The sequence below is a fragment of the Henckelia pumila genome, chromosome 1, assembly GCF_033568475.1.
Source record: "Henckelia pumila isolate YLH828 chromosome 1, ASM3356847v2, whole genome shotgun sequence".
In the NCBI taxonomy this organism is placed as follows: domain Eukaryota; kingdom Viridiplantae; phylum Streptophyta; class Magnoliopsida; order Lamiales; family Gesneriaceae; genus Henckelia; species Henckelia pumila.
Window position 1 is genome coordinate 151,921,851 of NC_133120.1, and position 22,330 is coordinate 151,944,180.

Consider the following 22,330-nt stretch of genomic DNA (forward strand, 5'->3'; position numbering starts at 1 on the left):
AAATGTTTTAGCAAATAACTAGTATTACTTATTTCACAAAATATTTGAAAATTTCAACAAATTTTTCAAGAGAAGAATATTTATGCTTAACAATTGAGAAAATATAATGAATTATTTGACCACCGTTGAAGTAGTGATATGAAATTAAGTTTTATTTAATAGTAAATTTTTCTCAAATACTAATTTTTTAAATTATAAAAAGAGTTTTAAAAAGATATATATCTTTTTTCAACCTCCAATTTTTTTTTAAATGTGCAACCCTTATAACAAAATTAATAAAAATGTGAAATAACATCATTAAATTTTAATTTCTCAAGTTTTGTTTATTTTATTTAAGTTTTTATTTTTTAGCATCATGAATTTAATATTTTTATTTTGAACATTGTGTAAAATTGATTTAAATTTGGATAAAAACTCTAATAAATTTGTATTTTATTTACAACTTGTTTAATGTTAAATATATAGTAAATAATATAAAACTCAATCATAAATTATATAACACTACGCGGTGTTAGTTTTAACACACAAGTAGATGGAATGATCAAACCGGAAACTTTTGAGAAATATTTGGCATGAAATCGGCAATGTAAAAATTTTTAGGACTGAACCGGGAACTTTTGGGAAACATTTAGGACCAAACCGGGAATGTATAAATATTTAAGACTGAACCGAAAACTTTTGAGAAACATTTAGGACCAAACCGGGAACGTCCAAACATTTAGGACTGAACCGGGATTTTGCCCGTCTATAAAAGTATGCCAAAACGTCTGCAGAATTCTTTTTACAATTTTTGTGACATTCTATAAAAGTCAATAAAGATCTATCAATTCTACTAAACTCTGTCATTTTTAAAAGTGACAAAAAATCATTAAAATCGTGGTATGGAAATTAAAGTGGCTCTAACGTGCGTGTTATTGAAAATGGGAATCATGCAAAATAAAAATCAACATCAAGATCCTATCTTCTCTCTCTATCTATATATGTGTCTGGAACTCTTAATGTTGAATTTCCTTCATAAGCGGAGCCCATTTTTGGTTGTTGTTCGCGGTAATGCTAATAAGTCGGGCCTCCCTCAAATTTGGAACCACTGCAACGTAACAAAGAAATTTTGCATTTCAGATCACATCAATCAATATCAATGCGAAACGAGTCTCCTCCGTTTCTTGCATGCCCGATTATTCTTTTTTCCTTCACTTTTTTTTATTAATTCTTTCATCGTTCCGACGTATCTTATTGTGCCGGAGTGGTGGCTCCATTAAAGCGGCGGGTACATCTCCCTTCCGAGACCGCCGCTGCTGCCGATATGACTAGTGCTACTAATCCCGAAGCCATGCAGAACGACCTCGAGTCCGCAGCTGCAGGCTGGGCAGGCGACGAGGAATTCTCTGATCCTTTTGACATAGCCAATACAAAGAACGCATCTCATGAATCGCTCAGGCGTTGGAGGGTAATTAAGAAAACTACTCTTTCGATATTTCTATTCATTCACGTTAATTTCTACATGCAATATTGTGGATGCTGAGACAATGTGTGTAGTTTTAATCTTGTCCAGAGTTTCATATGTTCTTGGTCTATTTTTTTTTTTAATTTAGTTTCTGCATAAGTTCGAATTTTTCTTTTTTGCCCGTAATTTTTTAATAATTGATATGTTATCATTGGGTTAATGGACTGGCTAACATTGATTAATATCAATGCAATGCTATTTTATGGAACGTAACTCTATGTGCATGATGAAGGATATTGCTATATATGAGAAAAAAAACGCGTAACAACACATTCATGGTATAAGTAGAACCTTACTCAAATTCAGCTTCAAACAATGACGTCAAGCATCATTGAATAAAGACAATATTGTGAAAAGCTTTTAGTAACAACAAAACAACACAAGGGAACTAATTTTGTTTGTTTGTTTTATATCATTGCTCCAGCACGATGTACCATGTCTAAACATTATATTTTTTTTGTTTACTGATGAATAACAAAACCTCCCCATGGGGCTCCAAATGTATATATTCATGAATTTAAGCGCACATGACGCAATAAGGAGTTCTTGAAAGTGGTACTTCTATTGATCAATACACTAGCATATCTGTCTAATTTCTGGAGTTTCTATCCTTCACAGCAAGCCGCACTTGTGCTCAATGCATCCCGCCGATTTCGATATACATTAGACTTGAAAAAAGAGGACGAACAAGAAAAAAGAAGAAGGATGATTAGAGCACACGCTCAAGTCATACGGGTAAAACTGAGAGACATCAAAGTTAATCGATGTTGATGCTTCTTTCGATTACTGATGCGTAGACAATCTTCTTTTGTAGGCTGCATTGCTCTTCAAATTAGCTGGACAACGAGCAATTGGTATTTGATAGTCTAGCTCTGTTCTTGCACGAGTGTTTCAAAATTTTTGGTTCAATAGATGTAGTATGTGACTCTCCTAAGCACAATGAATCCAATCTGCTAAAAACCTTGAAAAAGTGCTTTAACTAATGATCTTTGGATTGTGGAAAGACCATTTTTGCCTTGGAGCAGAGTTTCTAGAATTAAGTACTGATAATATCTCTAAAGTATTTAACAATAACGTGCACTCAATTTTTTGAAAGTTTTGATCTAGTGATTCAATATTTGCAAAATGAACAATCATGCGCGGTCAATTTGTTGCATGTTTCATATCAAATGGTTGTTGCAATGGGTTGATTCTAATTTTCTTCACACTTATACCTTCAGTTAACATGTTTTTTCCCTTTTCAATGACCGCATGTGTGCAATCAGGTGGTGGTCATGACAAGGTTCGTCATATTATAGTATAACTCTTGGTTATCTATGTCAATTTTTTGGCCTATGGACCCCCCTGAGACCTACACAATCGGTCTATGTAACAAGTTCACAGTTGTTCCTTGAATCATGCACACATGAAGTTGTGGGTAGATGGGGGCGATTTAGGTGTTCTTGGTTGGAACAAGATGATTAAAGTGAACTATTGTGATAATTAACTCGATCTTGATACTGTCAGTCAGAAAGTTTGAGAAATTAGAGTTCTCATATTGAACTTTTGAAAATATCTACTTCTGGTTTATATTCTTGATTGTTCAATCTCTTCAACAAATCTGATCTGACTATGGTTCATTCAGTACTGGGGACTGCAGTAGCTCCTCCATCTCCTTGTGGGGGTTATGCAATTGGACTTGAACAACTTGCTGCATTGACCAGGGATCATAATCTTTCTGCATTGAGAGAATATGGAGGGGCAAGTCAATATTAACTGTTTTTTTTTCTTTTTACATCCCTTTTCACACTTTCATGTGCATGATATGAAACTAAGCTAATCTTAATTTCTTCAGGTTCAAGGGCTATCCAATTTACTGAAAACAAATCTTGAAACAGGGGTTTCTAGTGATGAAAATGATTTGTCACAAAGAAAGATTTCTTTTGGTTCAAATACGTATCCCGTGAAAAAGGGACGGAGTTATTTGGTAATAGTTTATTAGGAGTAACATTGTTGTATGCCTATATGGACACAGATATCATTTTTATTGTACTGAAAAAAAGGATATCATTTTTTTTAAATATTTAAACAATATATCTCTCTTAACTTCTTTGATGTTCATTCTTAACAGAGGTTCCTGTGGGAAGCTTGGCAAGACTTGACCCTTATAATATTAATAGTAGCTGCTGTGGCATCTTTGGCTCTTGGAATAAAAACCGAGGTGATGTTGGAATAAACTCGCAACATTTTCATTCCCTCGCAAAACTTAAGTTTTATAATTGAAACATATTTTTTATTCAGCTTGCATTTGGTATAAGGATTCCTCATGTAAAAATTCATAATTTTCTGTTATTAGGATCATGACTCCCTAACAAGTGTCTCAGCTTGAACAGCCGTCCTAATTATAAATTGGTTTAGTACCAGAGTCAGGCTTGGAAAGAAACCATACAAGTTTCGGATTTGATATTCAATACTTGCACTATTTTCTTCCTTATGTTTCTACCGCAATTTTCACTACATCATTTGATAAATTGTGGTTTCAAGTCAGAAGGCTATTTAAAATTGCCACCACTTTGATCAAATATAGTTTCCAAATTCAATCTCAGTGAATTAAAGGTTTTTAGTTCATTTCTATTTGATTTTGAGTTGCATGATAAAAAAGATATAGCATCTAAATTGCCTAACAAAAATTCTTTCCGTTGATCATGGAGATGGTTTTCTCAGGATCAAACCTTATTAATTTTGTCCAGCAGACTCAACTATATACTAGTAGATTCCAACACGTACATGTATTATGTTCTTAGACCTATTTGATGAAAGGAAGTGATTCAATTTTCCTTGAGATCTAATTTATGATGCTGTCTTTTAGGGCCTGGAAGAAGGGTGGTATGATGGAGGAAGCATTAGCTTTGCTGTTCTGCTTGTTATATTCGTTACAGGTATGAATCTTCACAGTTGCTGCTACTCCATTTTCTGAGAGAACATCATACTAAGGATTAAACTTTAATAAAATCTGACTGAAACTTTTTTACCTAATGGATTGATTGTTGATAAGGTATCTCCCAGATAATAGTCTTCCTATAGTGATTATTTGCCTTATAGTTTGTTATGGTACAACAACCAATCAGATTAGTATCTATCATTCAGTTTTTATTACTTCATAGGGAAACCAATTTCATGATTCTCTGTTTGGTACATCTATGTTTTATTTAATTCCATTGTATATTTTTTTGTTTCACATTATTACTATTACAAATTTTAGATCACTTTTTAGATCACTTGGGCACTCATTCCGATGTTTTTATTGCATTGAAATTAATTGTCGATCATCAAACTTGTTTTGGAACAGTTCGAAAAATGTAAAATTCTAACCATCTCTTTCAATTTTTTTAGCTATTATTATCTTTTAGAGCTTTACTATTGCGACTTTTGAAAGTGATGCTAACCGAATAAGCAAATACGCGCATGGTTGATTTTGTTTACGTTCACTCACTTTTGCATCTATTTTGTAGCAACTAGCGATTACCGGCAGTCCCTCCAGTTTCAAAATTTAAATGAGGAAAAACGAAATATCCAAGTGGAGGTAATTTCATCCTTGAACTCATGCACGTTTTGGGGCGGAAAACTGATGTTTCCTCTCTTTCTGGAAAATTGATGGCTAACATGCCCATGAAAAATGTTCGTATAGGTCATTAGAGGTGGTAGAAGAGAGAAGGTTTCAATATATGAGATCGTGGTTGGTGATGTCATACCGCTTAAGATAGGTGATCAGGTGATGATACATAATTGATTTTTTTTTTTTTGCGATATAAATTGTTTGGTGAGTTGGCTCATGGTGTATTCCACCCAGGTTCCTGCGGATGGAATTTTAATAAGCGGTCATTCTCTTGCCATTGATGAATCTAGCATGACCGGCGAGAGCAAGATTGTAAGCTGATTGGATCTTTATTTGCTGAATATATTATGCTTATTGATCTTGTCATGCTCATGTAAGACGCCAATATGTAGGTTCAAAAAGACCACAAAGCTCCATTTTTCATGTCAGGTTGCAAGGTAGCAGATGGTGCTGGAAATATGCTGGTACGTTTGGAGCTTTTTGCCACGACTATTTGAAGTTCATTCTACTGTTAAACACGACAATTTGATTAGTTTAGCAGCAATTGTTTTGTTCTGTACTGGGATAGGTGATACAAATAATTTAAATAGATTGTGTTGGTATGAAGTTTTATTAAGTTTTTATTCAGGGTAGTCCAACTATTTTTCGTTTACTTTTTCTGATGAATTAGTTTGATTTGGCCACGATGTGAACACACAATCTTATCCAAGCATAAATCCTGTGTGATTAGAAGAGCTCATGCTGCCTCGAATTTATTATGTTGCTAGTATCTTTATATGAACACTTTCTTGTACGCCCCCAGAATAAGTGAGTTTTTTTGGTAATCTGTATATGTTTACCGGTGTTAGAAAAGTTGTTCGATCAATCTGTTTTTTCGGGAATCATTTAGTATGCAATTCTGTATAGGTAACTGGCGTGGGAATCAATACTGAATGGGGATTGTTGATGGCTAGTATATCAGAAGACACTGGGGAAGAAACTCCATTGCAGGTAGTTAACATACCAGTTTTTCTGAATTATTTGTTATCTCAAATAAACCAATTATTTGTCTAGATCCTAATGATACATTACAGGTGCGCCTAAATGGAGTTGCAACTTTTATTGGGTGGGTTGGGCTAGCAGTGGCCGGCCTTGTTCTTTTGACTCTATTGATTAGGTAATATGAGTAGTTCTCATAGAATCTTTCTTGTTGTGTACACTCTTAAAAGTCGCTTACTGTGTGAGTTAATTTTATTAGATTTTTCATGGGCAAATCCAAAAACCCAGATGGATCCATTCAGTTTGTGCATGGTAAGACGAGCATCGGTCATACAGTCGATGGAGTCATACACATCCTAACTGCTGCTGTGAGTTTTAATTTCTGAGTAAATAGTTCATTTGGTGTCAGTTCTGTCCACTGACTGATTTTTGGTGTAGGTCACGATTGTCGTTGTCGCGGTTCCTGAAGGGCTTCCATTGGCAGTAACCTTGACGTAAGTCTCATTAAGTTGTATGTTATCAGCCATCTACCATTTTGCCGTCTCCGATCCTGTTATTCATGAGCTTGATTTCTCTTTAACTTCTTACAGTCTAGCATACTCAATGAAGAAAATGATGGCTGACAAGGCCTTGGTATGTGATTGTGGTTCTATGTCAGAATTTTTGCTTTGTTCAGTGTTGATATTGTATTCTTCAGTCTATTCTATTTCAAGAAATTGCTAGCTAATACAAATTGATCTACAGGTGCGTAGGCTTTCCGCTTGTGAAACTATGGGATCAGCAACTACCATTTGCAGTGATAAGACAGGAACTTTGACCCTGAACCAAGTTATTTGTCTTCTGCTCTTGTGTTTGTTAAAATTAAGTAGATTGGAGCATTATCAGTTCTCATTTCTTCTTTAACTCGTTTAACCTTGGAAAACTACACATTGGCACAGATGACAGTAGTTGATACCTATATTGGGAGACAAAAAATCAATCCTCCGGAGAACAGTTCATTGTTGAACACAAAAGTTGCCTCTCTGCTAGATGAGGGATTGGCACAGAATACTTCAGGGAGTGTCTTTTTGTCGAAGGTACTCTTTCTTCTGCAAATTGGGCCCATCACTCAAAACAGATATTTAAGAAGTTTAACATTTGAGCTAAAAATTCTTGTTGCCCCATTATTTTAACCTCAAAATTGCTCTTCAAGAGAAAAAGTTAATTACATTTAATTTTTTGTTGTTGGCATTGTTTGTTTTTTTTTCCAGGATGGTGATGTGGAGGTTTCTGGATCTCCAACTGAAAAAGCTATTCTTCTCTGGGGTGTCAAAGTAGTATAATGTTTCCTTAGTGCATCTATATATATTTTCATCTTGAACAAATACTTTTGAATTAATCATTTTCAATAACTAAATTTTGCAGTTGGGAATGAAGTTTGATGTTGTGAGATCAGAGTCAATCATTCTTCACGTCTCTCCTTTTAATTCTACCAAAAAGCGAGGTGGTGTTGCTTTAAGGGGGCGGGTATTTGATTATTTTATTTATCATTGCATTTTCTTGAATTTTATGAGTGATCTTGTTTAACAACTAGAGCACACATTAAATTAAAAAATTCAGTAAAATAAAAATTATGACATTAAATTAAAAAATAAAATTTGCTATTGAGGAATCCCTGGTTTCTTATGATTAACAATCCTAGTTTTTTCTTTTATTTTCTTAAATATTAGAAAAAATTAAACTATTTATATATATATATATATATATATATATATAAAATATCAAAAAAATTAATACAAGTTGGCGTAAAGGGAATCAATCAAATCCGACTATTAGAGGCAGAAAATATTTCCCTCAATCTAAGCATACGAATAGCTCAGTCCTTGACTAATCAAATTACAATCCGCTGATTGAAGAAACGACTGATAATTGAAATTAGGGAAAATATCAGGCTAGCATACTTTTGGATGACAATCATCTTGGAATCTTAAGTGTTTTTGCAAATATAACAGCTCGGTGAACCCACAAAAAATTGGATCCGGATGGAGAAAGAATACTATGCATTGAAATAGCTTATTTAAGTCATATCACATGATTAAATAATAATTCATTTAATTATACGCACATATATAGAATGAATTCGAATCTTTTGTTATAGAGAGATAAACCACACAAGATATTGTGCATTTATCTAGTTTATATTACATGATTAAATAATAATTCATTTAATTAATTACACATACATAATATTGCAAATCAAAACTATTTCAACGCTAAACACTAATGATTTTCTCACTCCGCAACATATGATGTTTTCCGAATTCTGGGCAGCTAAACACTTGCTGAATCTCATTTATTACCCAAAATTGCATTTTAACTATCCCAATCGTTTACGAGATGTGATCGTGATCTTGAATCTCCTTAAATTCACAGTTCGAACATTAAATTAATTTTATCCTCTTTGCTTTCGCAGACTAGCTCAAAAGTTCATATTCATTGGAAAGGAGCTGCTGAAATGATTTTAGCCTTGTGTTCACAGTACATAGATGTAAATGGTTCATTGCAGCCCATCGATGAAACTAAGGTTAATATTGCAAACTTTTAGTTCAAAATTATTCACCTCTCTTGTGGGTGTAAAAAGATAAAACCAACATGACAAACATGAAAAAGTCGTTTTCTATGATTGAGCTTATGTAGAATAGAGATAAATGAACTGAATGCTTGAGAAACTGTAGAAGTTACTCTGTAATAATTTGATTTGGCATGGAAATATCTGGGAACGTATTTCTATCAAGAATTCCAGATGAACATGTTTATTGATGTTTTGAACGTAATTCCAGGATTTCCTTAAAGATGCTATCGATAATATGGCTGCAAGAAGTTTGAGGTGTGTTGCTTTAGCATACAGAACATACGGAACCGAAATGGTTCCAACTGATGAAGAAGAGCTGTCAAAGTGGACCTTACCTGAAGATGATCTTGTTTTACTGGGTATTGTTGGTATAAAGGTAGGGTACATTGAAGATCATTTGTCGCCATTCTCAGTTGATGTTTCCCTGAATGCGTAGCCAACAAATGCTATTGCTGATAATAGTTATGCCTTGCTTCTGACTAGTACTGATGCATGTGTTGTATCTCTTTACTTTCATCTTTAGTAACATTTCTGGTTCTCTATCATTTTTTTTTCAACATCTAGTAAATTAATTGTCCGCAAACTCAATTTCAAGTGCAAAGGCTAACAAATAACAAAATTGATATTCCACAGGATCCTTGCCGTCCAGGTGTCAAAGATGCTGTGAAATTGTGCAAAGATGCCGGTGTTAAGGTACTATCTTGTTTATATGTTTCAAACTTAAGGCGATACATTTATATAATGAGTTATGAGTCAAGTTTTTCAATATATATTTCAGCCTACCGCATATATATTTGCACTTTTAATTAATTATCAAGTATTTGTTTTGATTGGGGCAACAGATAGAACAAGTTATCACTATATTTATTACCCACAACTAGCATGATCTAAATACTGTATTTATATTGAGGTATTTAAAATCATTTTTAAAAAACCGAACATATTAAACCAGTATTACATTAATAAATAATGAACCCACTTTGACTCGTTAGACAATACCAATTGTTAGTCTGGTTTTTAATTACTTTTCGCAGTTTTATAACGAGTCTAACTAATAAAGTCAAACTGAAAGTGGATTATAGGCATATTTAACATGGTTCGTTTAATCAACCTACTTCACAATTGTTTGGATGAATTAAAGATTGTGATGCACTTTAAATTCACCAAAAATAGGTGTCATTTAAATCCAATATCAAATCAAATATCTCCACTTAAATGCATCCATCTAAATGCTCTGATATATTTTGGTTGTGTTTCCAATTAAAATTTTGGATAAAAAGTGATGACTGTGACTGCAATTGTCAACCAATAGGTGCGCATGGTAACTGGAGATAATCTTCAGACAGCCAAAGCAATTGCTCTAGAATGTGGTATACTTTCTTCTGATTCAGACACAAGTGAACCAAATATCATAGAAGGGAAGAAATTCAGAGAGCTGTCTGACAATGAGAGAGAACAAGTTGCAAAGAAGATTTTGGTATGATATTTGAGACTATTTATGGATCATTTCTTCAATATGTGTTATCTAGTGGTGAACCACGAATATTGTCATGTGAAGGTTATGGGACGATCATCTCCAACCGATAAGCTTTTGCTAGTTCAAACACTCCGTAAACTAGGTGAAGTAGTCGCCGTAACTGGAGATGGAACCAATGATGCTCCGGCGTTGCACGAGGTTCAATTTATTTTGATCACCATTTATTATTGTTATGCTTAAAAGCTACATATCTACACTTTTGGTCTGCCTGTCAACCTATTCTATCTGCAAATTTGTCAAGCTCGTGACTTTTATATTTATCATTTATAATGTTTTCTACTGAAACTTGATTTACCTCCATATCATATTGATCAGTCACATAAACTATAAAAAGTTTCACACCAAACTTTCACATGGTGTAGACCATTAGCAGATTCTAATAACAGAAACTTGTGTCCAAGACCTCTTGATAGGTTATATGCATACTTGCATGGTTTAGCATTAACCATCAGCACAGTCCTGCATATACTTGATATTGTAGTTTATGTGACACCACCTTAGATGAAAACGTGTTTGAAGAATGTGCCATGTCGCATTTATTTCTTGATGTTTGTGACTGGAATGGTGTCGAAAATTTCCTTACAAAGGGCCAAGTGTATATCCCTTGGAAAATTTTGATTCTTTCATCTTTAAGAGGGAATTTATGACCAGTTGAACACTGTAACTTAAAAATTGAGACAACTTGAAAAGACATTGTCTTCTCTCTCCCCAATGGTTTGAGATCTTTGTCCAATTTGAGTAATATATTGGTTCTTCTACTCATTTTGTGCAGGTTATTATGTATGTTCTTTTTCGAACTTCTTGCATATTTGCCTTTAGTTTGGTCTCAATAATATGTTTATGACTTAAATTGCACTAATTCACCCCAGTTGCCCTCTCATACTTGTCAGATTTCATATCTGTTAATCACAATCTTCATTTTATCGATTTTAGGCAGATATAGGTCTTTCCATGGGTATTCAAGGAACAGAAGTAGCGAAAGAAAGCTCAGACATCATCATCTTGGATGACAATTTTGCTTCAGTTGTGAAGGTAGGTGTACGTTAACTTCTAGGTTTCTAGTAAATATTTCAACGTTTATGTAAGAGTTTACTCATCATTTGTCACAACTTTTAATATCGCTGAGGAACACTCACTTTATCCTATTCTGTTAACCTTAAATTGAAAAATGTATGGACTTCTCCAGTTCAAACTCACTGTTAATGTTGCTACACTTCTTATAAATGTTGTTGCTGTAGTATCTTTCCAATGTTTGTTTGAAAGGATCTAGGAGATTTCCTAAGTCTGCCATTTTCTGATTTGTTTTTTGTAGGTTGTTCGCTGGGGACGATCTGTGTATGCAAATATTCAAAAATTTATCCAGTTCCAACTTACTGTAAATGTTGCTGCTCTTGTTATAAATGTTGTTGCAGCAGTTTCTTCTGGTGATGTTCCACTAAATACAGTGCAGGTACAATTAAACTGTCTCTTCCCCTTCCCTCTATCAACCATGTAACCACTACCTTTCCCCTTGTTTTGACTCTAGCTGAATTAAGTATCCCCTGTTTTATTTGAACTGCTGCGCATGATGTTGCTCATACAAATGATAGATATAAACAAAAGTACAAAACTACATGTTTGCCATTGCTTAGTGGAGAATAGTTTGTATTGACCAAAAATAAAATTTATAGATAAGCAATTAAGCAAATGCATCAATTGTATGTTTGTGGGTGTTGTTTACCGGAATTTTGAAATCTTTATGTCTTAGTTCTTCCCATTGATTTTCTTTTTGGCACAGCTTCTTTGGGTTAACCTTATCATGGATACTCTTGGGGCTCTTGCGCTGGCTACTGAACCGCCAACAGACCATCTTATGTGTAGAACTCCTGTCGGTCGAAGGTTAGAGTTAGCAAATATGCCAATTGGTAGATTTATATTGTTAATCTATTTGGTAATTGAATGAGAAGGTTATTTGAAAAATATTTACATAATTTGGGGGTCAATTTCTACTATCATCTTGGTCGCCTTGCACTTTGTATATATGTTCCAAAGAGCTGCATTACTAATAAAGGAAATTAAAGATCATCCAAGTGCCATGGATTTGACCATGAGGCATGCCTAATATTTATCCTGATTAATCTGTGTTGTATTCAATTTTCCAGTGAGAATTAATTTTGAGACCTTTATAACCCATAGTTACATTCAACTTTGTCAGAAATTATGAATATTAGTTGCAAGCTATTTGTGGAAATTTCTTGGTTTATTAGTGTTGAGTTTGAATGACAAATATTTCATTTATTTTATTATATATCATCTGGGGCAAGCATATGGCATGGCATGCTAAGCTAGAACTTTTTTCCGAGTGTAAAAGTTTGTGCTATGAATATATGACCTTTAGTTTTATAAATTTCCTAGGGAACCGCTTGTAACAAATATCATGTGGAGGAACTTGCTTATACAGGTATGACATTGTATTCTATAAACATGTTTAGTCTACACTCTTCATTTTGCAAGAACTTTGGGAAATGTATCATGCTATATTCTTATTATGACAGGCTTTATATCAAGTGGCCATCCTATTAGTTTTTAACTTCTATGGAATAACCATTCTCAACTTGAAGAACTACTCAACAGAACATGCTAACATGGTGAAGAATACCGTGATATTCAATACATTTGTCCTCTGTCAAGTAAGTAAAGTCTAATTCCAACTTTAAAAAAAGAAAGTCAAAATAACTTTAGAACTGTTTGATTATAGTGAGATTGATATCTTAACCAGAATCTTCATTCCAATTCACCCCTAAATATACAGATTTTTAACGAGGTCAATGCTCGTAAACCAGAGGAGATAAATGTCTTTAAAGGGATGACTAAAAATAACCTATTCACTGGAATAGTGGGAAGCACATTTATACTACAGGTGAGGGAGAAAACGTTAATAGATTCCTGTGGTTTGGACCTTCAAATTTCTCCATTTTCTAGGGGACTAACTAGCTCCTTTTTCTCAATAGATCATCATCATTAATTTCCTTGGGAAATTCACGTCAACAGTGAAGCTAAATTTTGGTCAATGGGTAATCTGCATTGTTGTCGGCATTATAAGGTTTGTGCAATTGTTTTGTTATTTGTGTTTATCTATATGGTTTGAGCAAGTAATTGCCCTATATATGTATCCGGCCGTTCTGTTTAGGACCTTAGTTGGTATCCTAAAACCCTTTTTTTTATAACTATAACTTTGTCGGGTATAGGATATCAACAATTTGTTAATAATAATCTATGAAACTAAAATTAAAAGAATATAGTGAAAGCAGTGATATTAAGTTGTTGTAAATTGAGCATTTTGGAATTCTTAATCATCACATCCTCACACCGATGGTTTCGACAGTTGGCCACTAGCTGTTGCTGGGAAGTTTATTCCAGTTCCAAGTACACCTCTAGCCAAGGTCCTCATAAAGCCATACCAGCGTTGCGTTGCTGCTCGTAACTCTTGATATGTTATCCTCAAGTCAACAAGCCCGATATTTTTTCTTTACAAAATCAGAATTGTATGCAAGCAATGATATTGTTTGTTAATGTTACGTCAAGTGTGTGGCTCTGTTGTAAAGTTATCACAGTAATTGAGCAAATGTGATGGCTAATATTTCATACAACTGTCTATAGTTTATATTTTTGTTACAATCCAACATTTTTTTTCTCAAGATCGTAAACCTATGCAGTTTACTTTTGTAGTCTTTCAAGTTTCATGATTACAAACTAAATTTTTCTCAAAAGTTTTCGTCATTTAGTACATCCCCACATGTACACTGAAACATGGAGATGAATATCCCAGCAAGACATACATATTTGTGTCGTATGAGGTGCAAATATGAAATTGACTTGACGCAGAAGTTATTGCAAAAAATTCTTGAATGAAATGAAAAATAAGTTTAGTTGAAGCTAGAATTGAATACTTCATCTCATTAAGATGAACTGTTTACATTAACATACAATGCTTATGGAACACGACTATCTCATCTCAAAATAAACTTATGCATGTGATGTGATAGCAGTAATCCAAATTTCAAGATTAACTGACTTTTTATATGTTTATCGAACTCTCTTGACGAGAAAAACCAAAATTATGCAAGAACATGCATGTAATCGGAAAGAAGTTTTTATATATTCTAAATTGTTTGAGTTGAGGAAACATTTTCACGATTACTTGTGTCTAAGGTTGTCTTTGTGAGCAAAAAGTAGGAATGCGTCAAATTCCAACCACAACACCAATGACATTCCCACTGCTCTATATCCAAAAGACCCAAACCTCAAACTCTCTTCACCACCTTAATGACTTTTTAAAAAAATAATAACATATATGATATATATAAACCTACATAAACCTGAACCATAAAAAAAGTTATGTTTCTTTGTTTCTGTATTTCCGCACGACATTTTCTCGTTTGAGAAAATGAAATTGTGTATGTTTATAGATGGATGATAATGCTCAATAATGTGATCTTTTTAGCTGAGCAAACAAAGCTAGTCCGACCTGATGGAACCTGTAACCAAAAAAAAAAGTGTTAAGTGGGGCCGGAAGGTGTTTCGGCATATCTCCTCCAACGCTCAAATCAGATGCTAGGATAACAAAATATAGTGAGTGGTGTGTGCACTCGAGAGAACTGAAATCTCAAACAATGAAACCAAATCTGGTATTTATAGGAAAGGCCTCCGGATTTGGTGCCTCCCCTCCATAAATATAACCCGAGAATATCGGGGTTGCAATATCGTGAATCCTGGCTGCAATCTCGCCAAAATCTCACTAAATAAGGAAGGTCAAATCTTTGAAGAAATCTGAGAATGAACAACTGATCCTAACATCTTAGCTAACTCGTTGAGGTCACCGAGCCGACCTGCCGAGCTAACATTTTGTTGAGCTGGTATTGGTAGCGAGGGAGATGTGCGGACCTATCGAGATAACATGTTACTTTGCCAACCTCCCACCCAACCGACCGACCTAAGATTAATAGTGAGGGAGCTATGCCGACCTCCCGATCTAACCTGTGACCGAGCTGGCATTGATGGGGAGTGAGCTATGCCAACCTGCCGACCCAACATCTTGGCCGACCTGGCATTGATGAGGAGGGAGCTATGCCGACCTCCCGAATTAACATGTTGTCAAATTGGGGTTAGGATCATCGACGTCGGAGCTGATCTCCTCCCGGGGTATCAAAAGTTTCTCTCCCTCCTTTTAAGTCGAACTGAAGTCAAAGACTCAAAGTTCGCTTTCTAGCTCGAGATGACCTCGTAAAGATTTTGAGCTAAGGTGCACCTGGGAGATCAACCGTCAATTCAAACAAGATGTACCATCATTACTTTAACCTTTTTAATTTTTCCTGATTAGTCTGATTCGTCCACCTGGCTAGAATCAAAGATCAGATTTCGCGAATGCGGCTTATAAATACCCCTCTCTTGGTAACTTTTCATTCACTTTTGTTCGCGCTTTCTTACTCTGTTTCTTCCTAAAATTCTTCCAATTGTTCTCATATTTTTCCTCAAAAAGTAAAATTCTTCAATATGGACTCATCATTCCAACCTCATGGAGAGAGCTCAGACGAGATATTCCACGAGGTGGATCAATACAACCCTCTCGTGGATACTTCTGCAGGCGAGCCCATGGACAAGGACCCTGTTCTTGAGGCAACTCTAGCTTGGGAAGATGGCACAGGAAATGATCCTCCCGATGTCCTTGGGGTGCCGTGGTATGAGCAATACCCTTCCAAGATGGACGTTTCGGAAAAGGACAGGCTAAGAGCTCTGTCCCATGCACCCTCGGATTACGACTTTATAATTCTCGATCCAAAAGACTGAGCTGACCAGCCTCTGGAAGGATATTATACCTTATATCTAGATCAGTTAGAGGGAGGTCTTAGGTTTCCTCTCCCCCCATATTCCAGCAGCTCAGTAGATACTACCAACTTCACTTAAGGCAGTTCACCCCCCTCTTTTCGAACTCTTTGTAGCTTTGTTGTCTTATTTAGGACTCTAGGTTTTGAGGTGACTTGTTTTACTATTTGTAATTTCCTACTCCCAAAAAGAACCGAGGAGGACCCTTTTTACTTCTCGTGTAGGCCCAATTGTAAATTTTTCCGAGGCTCTCCTAGTTCGAATAAGAATTGGAAAAATTCTCTCTTTTTTGTTCAGCCCTCCAATACTTGGGACATCTGTTCCACCTGAAGGGATAATCTCCCCACCTTGCCGGCCCCTGCCCCGGGATTTCAAAAAGGGGAGCTATTCACCGGTGCTCAAAGGGTTAAGTGGAAGGTGCTTCAATACTTCTGCCCTACTAGCAGAAGATCTGCTATGTCACCATGGGCTCATCTTGGCCAACGTTTTGGTTCAAAGCAACTTAGGTATGGCCCTTCCCGTGCCCTTGTCATCTTGTTCTTTCTTATTAATTTTCACTTGCCGACTTCTTTTATGTCTGTGCAGAAAGAAGAGTCATGGATGCTGCCATGCGCCGTGCCATTGAGAGGAAGAAAGCAGCGGCCCCATCAGGGGGGAAATCGGAGGGGAGCTCAGCTAAACAAAGACTCCCTCGCCCCTAGCTGGGACCACATTTGAGCCTCCTGGAGCTCAGACTCGGGTCCAGAAGAGGCGTGCCCCTCTTAACCCTCGACCCAAGGTGGTGGAGCTAGACACTAAAAATTTCGTTGCCAACGAGGCAACACCATTGAGGCAGGTCAGGGCAGAAAGACATCCTACTCCAATGGTCCAGTTTCGGGCAAATTTTTTTGATATGCATCATGATTATCTGCAAATCGCGAGGGTCGGCCACAATCCAGAGGTCGGCTTGGTTCTCCAAGAAATTCTCTCTCAAGCCGATGCTGGATTCCTGAAGAACCTAGGGTGGTTCGAGCTCCACCAATGCTCCAACACTGCTGTAGGTGAGGTAATTGATGTTGGTCAGCTCATCTTGTTTGTGTTACTTAATATTCAATTTCTCCTTGGTTTATGTTAGGCGGCTGACCTGAATGATGAGGTATCTAGCCGAGCTTCCCTTGCAAGGAAGTAATAATTCCGGGACTCCAAGAGCTATGAGGCCCAAGTTGCTGAGTTGGAGAAGAACCTGGAAGACTTGAAGCTCTACCATAAAAGAAGAAACCAAATCTCAAGAACGAGAGGAGGATGCGTCAGGGTTCCAAGCAGAGCATTTGAAGCTGCAAAATGAGCTTCGGGTGGTTGAGGTGCGCTCAGAGGACTATCAAGGGGAACTCAAGAAGTCACAAGACCAGCTCAGCCAGGCTGTTCAGGAGATAAAGGGTGCTCGCGCTGAGCTTATCAAGGGGGAAAAAAAGCCTTCAAGGAGGTGTCCCTACATACGGACGAGTTCATGGACACGGTGGCTGACAATGCTTACTGAGCAGTTCGGGGTAGCAGGCTATCCTCTAGAAGAGACTCCCCTTGATTTTTTAGATGTATAAAAATATGTCATATCTCTGTCTGGAGGGGCAGACAATTAAATTTTTTTTTCTTACTGAAAAATTACTCGCAAGCGTACGAGTGTCAAGTTTTAATATAGTGAAAGAGAGAGTGTCGATCCCACAAGGAGTAATTTGAAAATATTCAATACTTGTAATTAAAATAGTCTTAATTTTATATAGAAAATCAAACTTTGGAAATTTGCTGAAAAATTAAATAAATAGTAAAATTTGTAAAACGCGCACACACACAATCCTTAAGAGATTATCAATCAGAGAGAAATAATCTAGAGGTTTTGAATTCACCTGGTCTCGACAATATTCATTCCTAATTAATCCATTTTCATTAGTTCATGTCAATTAATAACCAAGAACACATAGATTATATTATTTCCCTCTCCCGAGTATCAAATAGAGTGTATCAACCACCGATCAATTCTAATACCCTATTGAGAATTTACGTGTAGTGATATGTGTAAAACAATGTTCTTTCTAGGATCTATTAAAGTTATAAGCTCTCCCGAGTCATATAAACAATTAATAGTGTGAATTCTATTGATCCTATTCTAAATCCCCTCTCCCGAGTACCAAATTCTAAATAAATATGACAAATCAATTTATGGCCAGTAAATTGAAAAGACTTTCAAAACTAGAATCACAATTAATTTAGAAGAACTCAAATCATTAAAATCAATAATTCATAAACATGTCTTGACCAGGCTACATCAACCTCTAGACTTAAAAAGTTTAGTTCATAATCAAAAATAGTTGAAACCAATTCATATTCATGAAACTAGACATCAAATCAATAATATAAATTCAAGAGAAAGAAAACAAATCCAAATATTCGATCTTCCGTGTCCGGACGATCTATCTTTGTCTTTGTTCTTTGATGTTCTTCCAACTTGTGCAGAATTTTCTCTTCCAAGGTCTCCAAAATCTTCTCTCGATTGATCTTGATGTGTTTCTCTCTATGCGGCGGCTTCTCCTTCAATTGTGTGCAAAAGAATCTCTTTTATATGTGATTCACATCCAATATATAAAAGCCCACGAAAGTCCAAAGGTTTCCTTCCCGAAAAACCCAAAAAACTAACGTTTGCGATGGTGCGCCCGCACCTGAATAGAGGGGCGCCCGCGCATGACTCTCTGTCTCCGGATGCTCAAAATTTTCGCTGACGCGTGCCCGCGCATGCCTCTCGGGTTAGAAAATCTGCATCGCGCGACAATTTTCAAAAAATCATATCTCACAATTTATCCGTCGGATTGAGTTGAAATTTTGATAGTAGCTTTAAAACATCCTAAAACGTATTCTGGACGGTGGAGATTTGATTTTGATGCCTTAATAATTCACAGTAAATTTCTGAATTGATACTCTATAATGCATCCTTCTGCTTCTTCTTGCTACTTTTGTACCAATCCTTGCAACTCACAAAAACAACAACTAATACACATAATATCCACTCGATACATCACAAAAGTCAAGACAAATCATATATAAATTAAGTGCATAAATTTCACTTATCAAATTCCCCCAAACTTAGACTTTTGCTAGTCCCGAGCAAAACAATAATGAGCAATATAGTCAGCCTCTGAATTTTTACATTCCAAGATTAAATACACATGTAGGCAAATTTTCTCAAGAGTTCTCGTGTGTGTGTGATTTGCCAATCTTGTCTATCCTCCTCGCTTTCGATACACTAATGAAACAAATTTGTTTCATAGAATCATCAATTTCGCTCTCTAGTTTCAAAACACTCTCTACCAAGTTCAACTTCTACTCGCTAAGTTCAAGACATATCATTTTTTTTCATAAAATCACCAGATTTTTCATCCGGTTTTATTTTATTTAGCCCCAATAATTACCCGCATACTTAGCTATAACTAAAGATAGGATTCGAATTTCAATCCCCTCGTCTATAGCCCGGATGGAACATCAACCCCATTATTTTTTTCCCGCAAACTTAGCATGGAACAGTGAATAGAATTTCAAACACTTTCCAAGCCCGGATGGAGTTGTTAATTTTTTTCAAAAATTAATTCTTTCACTTTTGCAACCCCCTTTTATTCCGCATACTTAGCCAAGGACAATGGAATTAGATTTCAATTCCTTATCAATGACCCGGATGGAGTTATTATTAATCTTTTCATATTTTAATGCCTAATTCATTTCTAAGCTCGTAGAATTCTACCTCAGTTTCAAGTATAAATCATCAAAGTTAAGAATCAAATCATCCAATCCACTCACAAAATCACAAAGCTTCTCTAATCACTAGGGTGTCAACAATCAAGGCATAGTGCATATGGGTGAGAACTCAAGATTAAATATAACTAACATTAACATTTTAAACACCAAAAATTATTTTTATCATATGCCAACACAAGTACACATCATTTATTCAACTCAAACTAACTCATGAAAAATTTTCAAAATTTCCAGAATTTATTTAAACACCCCCCCCCCCCCCCCAAACTTAAATTTTGCATTGTCCTCAATGTACAAAAAATTAAAATAAAACCAAGAACACATACCTTGGGAACCAAGCGTCAGTACTCGGAATCATCTTAATCACTCAAAGATCTTCATGCAGGGGTGGCATCTAAACTTTCACCGCTTCAACTTTTTCACCTACACAACTCAAAATTATTATTGATGTCTAGTTTCTACATGAAAAAAAATTGAAACAAAAATAACTAAAATTAAACAAATAAAAATAAAGCAAATAAATAAAAATAACTTGGGTTGCCTCCCAAGAAGCGCTTAGTTTATAGTCCATAGCCCGACTCGATGCCGCTTTCAGCCTGGTTCCCTCAATTTGTTGGAGGTTTTTCCATTCTCCTTCACCCTCCAAACAAACTCAACAACGTCCCTCTTGAACTTAGATCACTTTTTCTTTTTCTTCATCTTCACCAACTTTGGATTAATCTCTCTTGGCAATTTTACAGCACTAACAACTTTGCAGCAACATTCCATCTTCTTTGGTTGTTCAACCAGGAACACCTTCTCCGTGGATGGTTTTTCAGCCTCCTTGAACACATTAAAAGTGACTTTCTCACCTTCTACACCCATCGTCAACACACCTTTCTTAACATCAATCTTGGCTTCAGCAGTAGCCAAGAATGGTCTCCCCAAAATTAAAGGCATATTTCCATCTTCCTCCATATCCAACACAACAAAATCCACCGGAAAAATAAACTTATCTACTTTTACCAGAACATCCTCAATTATTCCACGCGGATATTTGATAGATTTATCGGCGAGCTGCAATGCGATTGTCGTGGGCTTCACCTCCCCAAGTCCTAGACTTCTGAAAATAGACAAAGACATTAAATTAATGCTAGCTCCTAAATCACAAAGTGCTTTATTAAAATTAGAAGAACCAATAATACAAGGAATCGTAAAACTCCCTGGATCGTTTAATTTCTGTGGTAGCTTCTTTTGTAAGATAGCACTGCACTCTTCAGTCATATTCACGGTCTCAAACTCCTCTAACTTCCGCGTCTTAGACATCACCTCCCTCAAGAATTTATCATAATTCGGCATTTGCATCAGAGCATCGGCTAATGGAATATTGATTTGAAGTTTCTTGAAGATATCAAGAAACTTGGCAAACTGTTCGTCCAACACCTTCTTCTTGAATCTCTGCGGGTATGAAAGTGGCGGCTTGTACATCGGTTTTAGCTCAGGTTCACACTGTTGCTCCTCAACTTCTTCCATAATTTTCTTCTCTTCAATAGCAGGTTCTTGGACTCCAACTGCTTTCCCACTTCTCAATTCCATGGCCTTACAGTGTTCTATGGGATTCACCTCAGTATTACTTGGGAACTGGCCGCGGTTGTTATCTTTCAGTGCGTTCGCCAACTGTCCAATGCTAGTCTCCATGGATTGCAACACCGCGCTCATGTTGGCCATGTGCGTCTCTAAGCTGTCCAGGCGAGTTTCAGTCCTCGCCATTCTCTTACTCGATTCCTGCACGAAAGTACTAACAACATCCTCCAAAGATGACTTACCCTCACCCTTATTTGTAATGAACCCCGGAGGATTCAACAAATTGTTATTGTTAGCATAAGAAAAATTTTCATGATTCCTCAAACTAGGGTATAAGTATTGGGAATAAGATTACCTCTGTAGCCCCCATAACCTCTTTGATTTACGTACTGCACTGTTCAGAATGGTGAGATTCTTCCATAGCACCCGGCACACCTGCTGGTTCTGCAACACTCACTTTATTCAAAACAGCTACCTGTGTAGTCAGTGCAGATAATTGAGCAGTGATAGATGTCAGAGGATCCACTGCATACACTCCAATTGGCTTCTTGACTCCCGTACGCTCAGATGGCCATTGAAAACTATTGATTGTCATCTGCTCCAACATATCATAGGCTTGTACATGGTCCTTTTCAAAAATGGTTCCTCTAGCTGCAGAATCCACATTCATCCTTGTAGGCGCATTCAATCCAATGTAAAACCACTCGATCTCCTCTCAATCTGCAAAATTGTGTTTTGGACAACGTCTAAGTAAATTTTTGTACCTTTCCCACGCCTCGTAGAGCTGTTCAGACTCCATTTGCCGGAAAGTGCTGATTTCGATCTTCAGTTGGGTGGATTTGGCAGGTAAAAAATATTTTGCAAGAAATTTTTCTGTCACCCCTCCCAAGTAGTGATGCTTCC

The 22,330-nt window shown here is 36.2% G+C and overlaps 2 protein-coding genes across 2 annotated transcripts; one reads left to right on the forward strand and one right to left on the reverse strand.

Moving 5' to 3' along the window:
• The first annotated feature begins 1,152 nt into the window (after positions 1-1,152).
• Positions 1,153-13,870, forward strand: LOC140883224 (calcium-transporting ATPase 9, plasma membrane-type-like). The gene is made up of 33 exons (XM_073289609.1): positions 1,153-1,447; positions 2,123-2,239; positions 2,319-2,358; positions 3,129-3,244; positions 3,339-3,470; positions 3,615-3,704; positions 4,353-4,422; positions 4,996-5,066; positions 5,172-5,255; positions 5,334-5,411; positions 5,492-5,563; positions 6,006-6,089; positions 6,173-6,255; positions 6,337-6,445; positions 6,516-6,571; positions 6,668-6,710; positions 6,822-6,905; positions 7,016-7,153; positions 7,328-7,390; positions 7,482-7,583; positions 8,530-8,640; positions 8,897-9,064; positions 9,322-9,381; positions 10,001-10,165; positions 10,247-10,363; positions 11,159-11,257; positions 11,538-11,675; positions 12,003-12,103; positions 12,620-12,665; positions 12,760-12,894; positions 13,017-13,124; positions 13,216-13,307; positions 13,590-13,870. The coding sequence occupies exons 1-33, from the start codon at positions 1,304-1,306 to the stop codon at positions 13,693-13,695; spliced, it is 3,222 nt and encodes a 1,073-aa protein (XP_073145710.1). The 5' UTR covers positions 1,153-1,303; the 3' UTR covers positions 13,696-13,870.
• Positions 13,871-20,542: 6,672 nt separating this feature from the next.
• LOC140874222 (uncharacterized) lies at positions 20,543-21,439 on the reverse strand. Its single transcript, XM_073277507.1, has 3 exons — positions 21,153-21,439; positions 20,870-20,966; positions 20,543-20,815 (listed from the first exon to the last, which is right to left on the reverse strand). Exons 1-3 carry the CDS (start codon positions 21,437-21,439, stop codon positions 20,543-20,545), a joined length of 657 nt encoding a protein of 218 aa, XP_073133608.1.
• Positions 21,440-22,330: the final 891 nt, after the last annotated feature.

Coding starts and splice junctions, on each gene's coding strand:
- LOC140883224 (XM_073289609.1), top strand. CDS start 1,304: ATGACTAGTGCTACTAATCCCGAAGCCATGCAGAACGACCTCGAGTCC. Junction 5,256..5,333: donor CGCTTAAGATAGGTGATCAG/GTGATGATACAT, acceptor TATTCCACCCAG/GTTCCTGCGGATGGAATTTT. Junction 7,584..8,529: donor GTGTTGCTTTAAGGGGGCGG/GTATTTGATTAT, acceptor TTGCTTTCGCAG/ACTAGCTCAAAAGTTCATAT.
- LOC140874222 (XM_073277507.1), bottom strand. CDS start 21,439: ATGGAATTGAGAAGTGGGAAAGCAGTTGGAGTCCAAGAACCTGCTATT. Junction 20,967..21,152: donor GTGATGTCTAAGACGCGGAA/GTTAGAGGAGTT, acceptor GTCTATTTTCAG/AAGTCTAGGACTTGGGGAGG. Junction 20,816..20,869: donor GAATAATTGAGGATGTTCTG/GTAAAAGTAGAT, acceptor TTGGATATGGAG/GAAGATGGAAATATGCCTTT.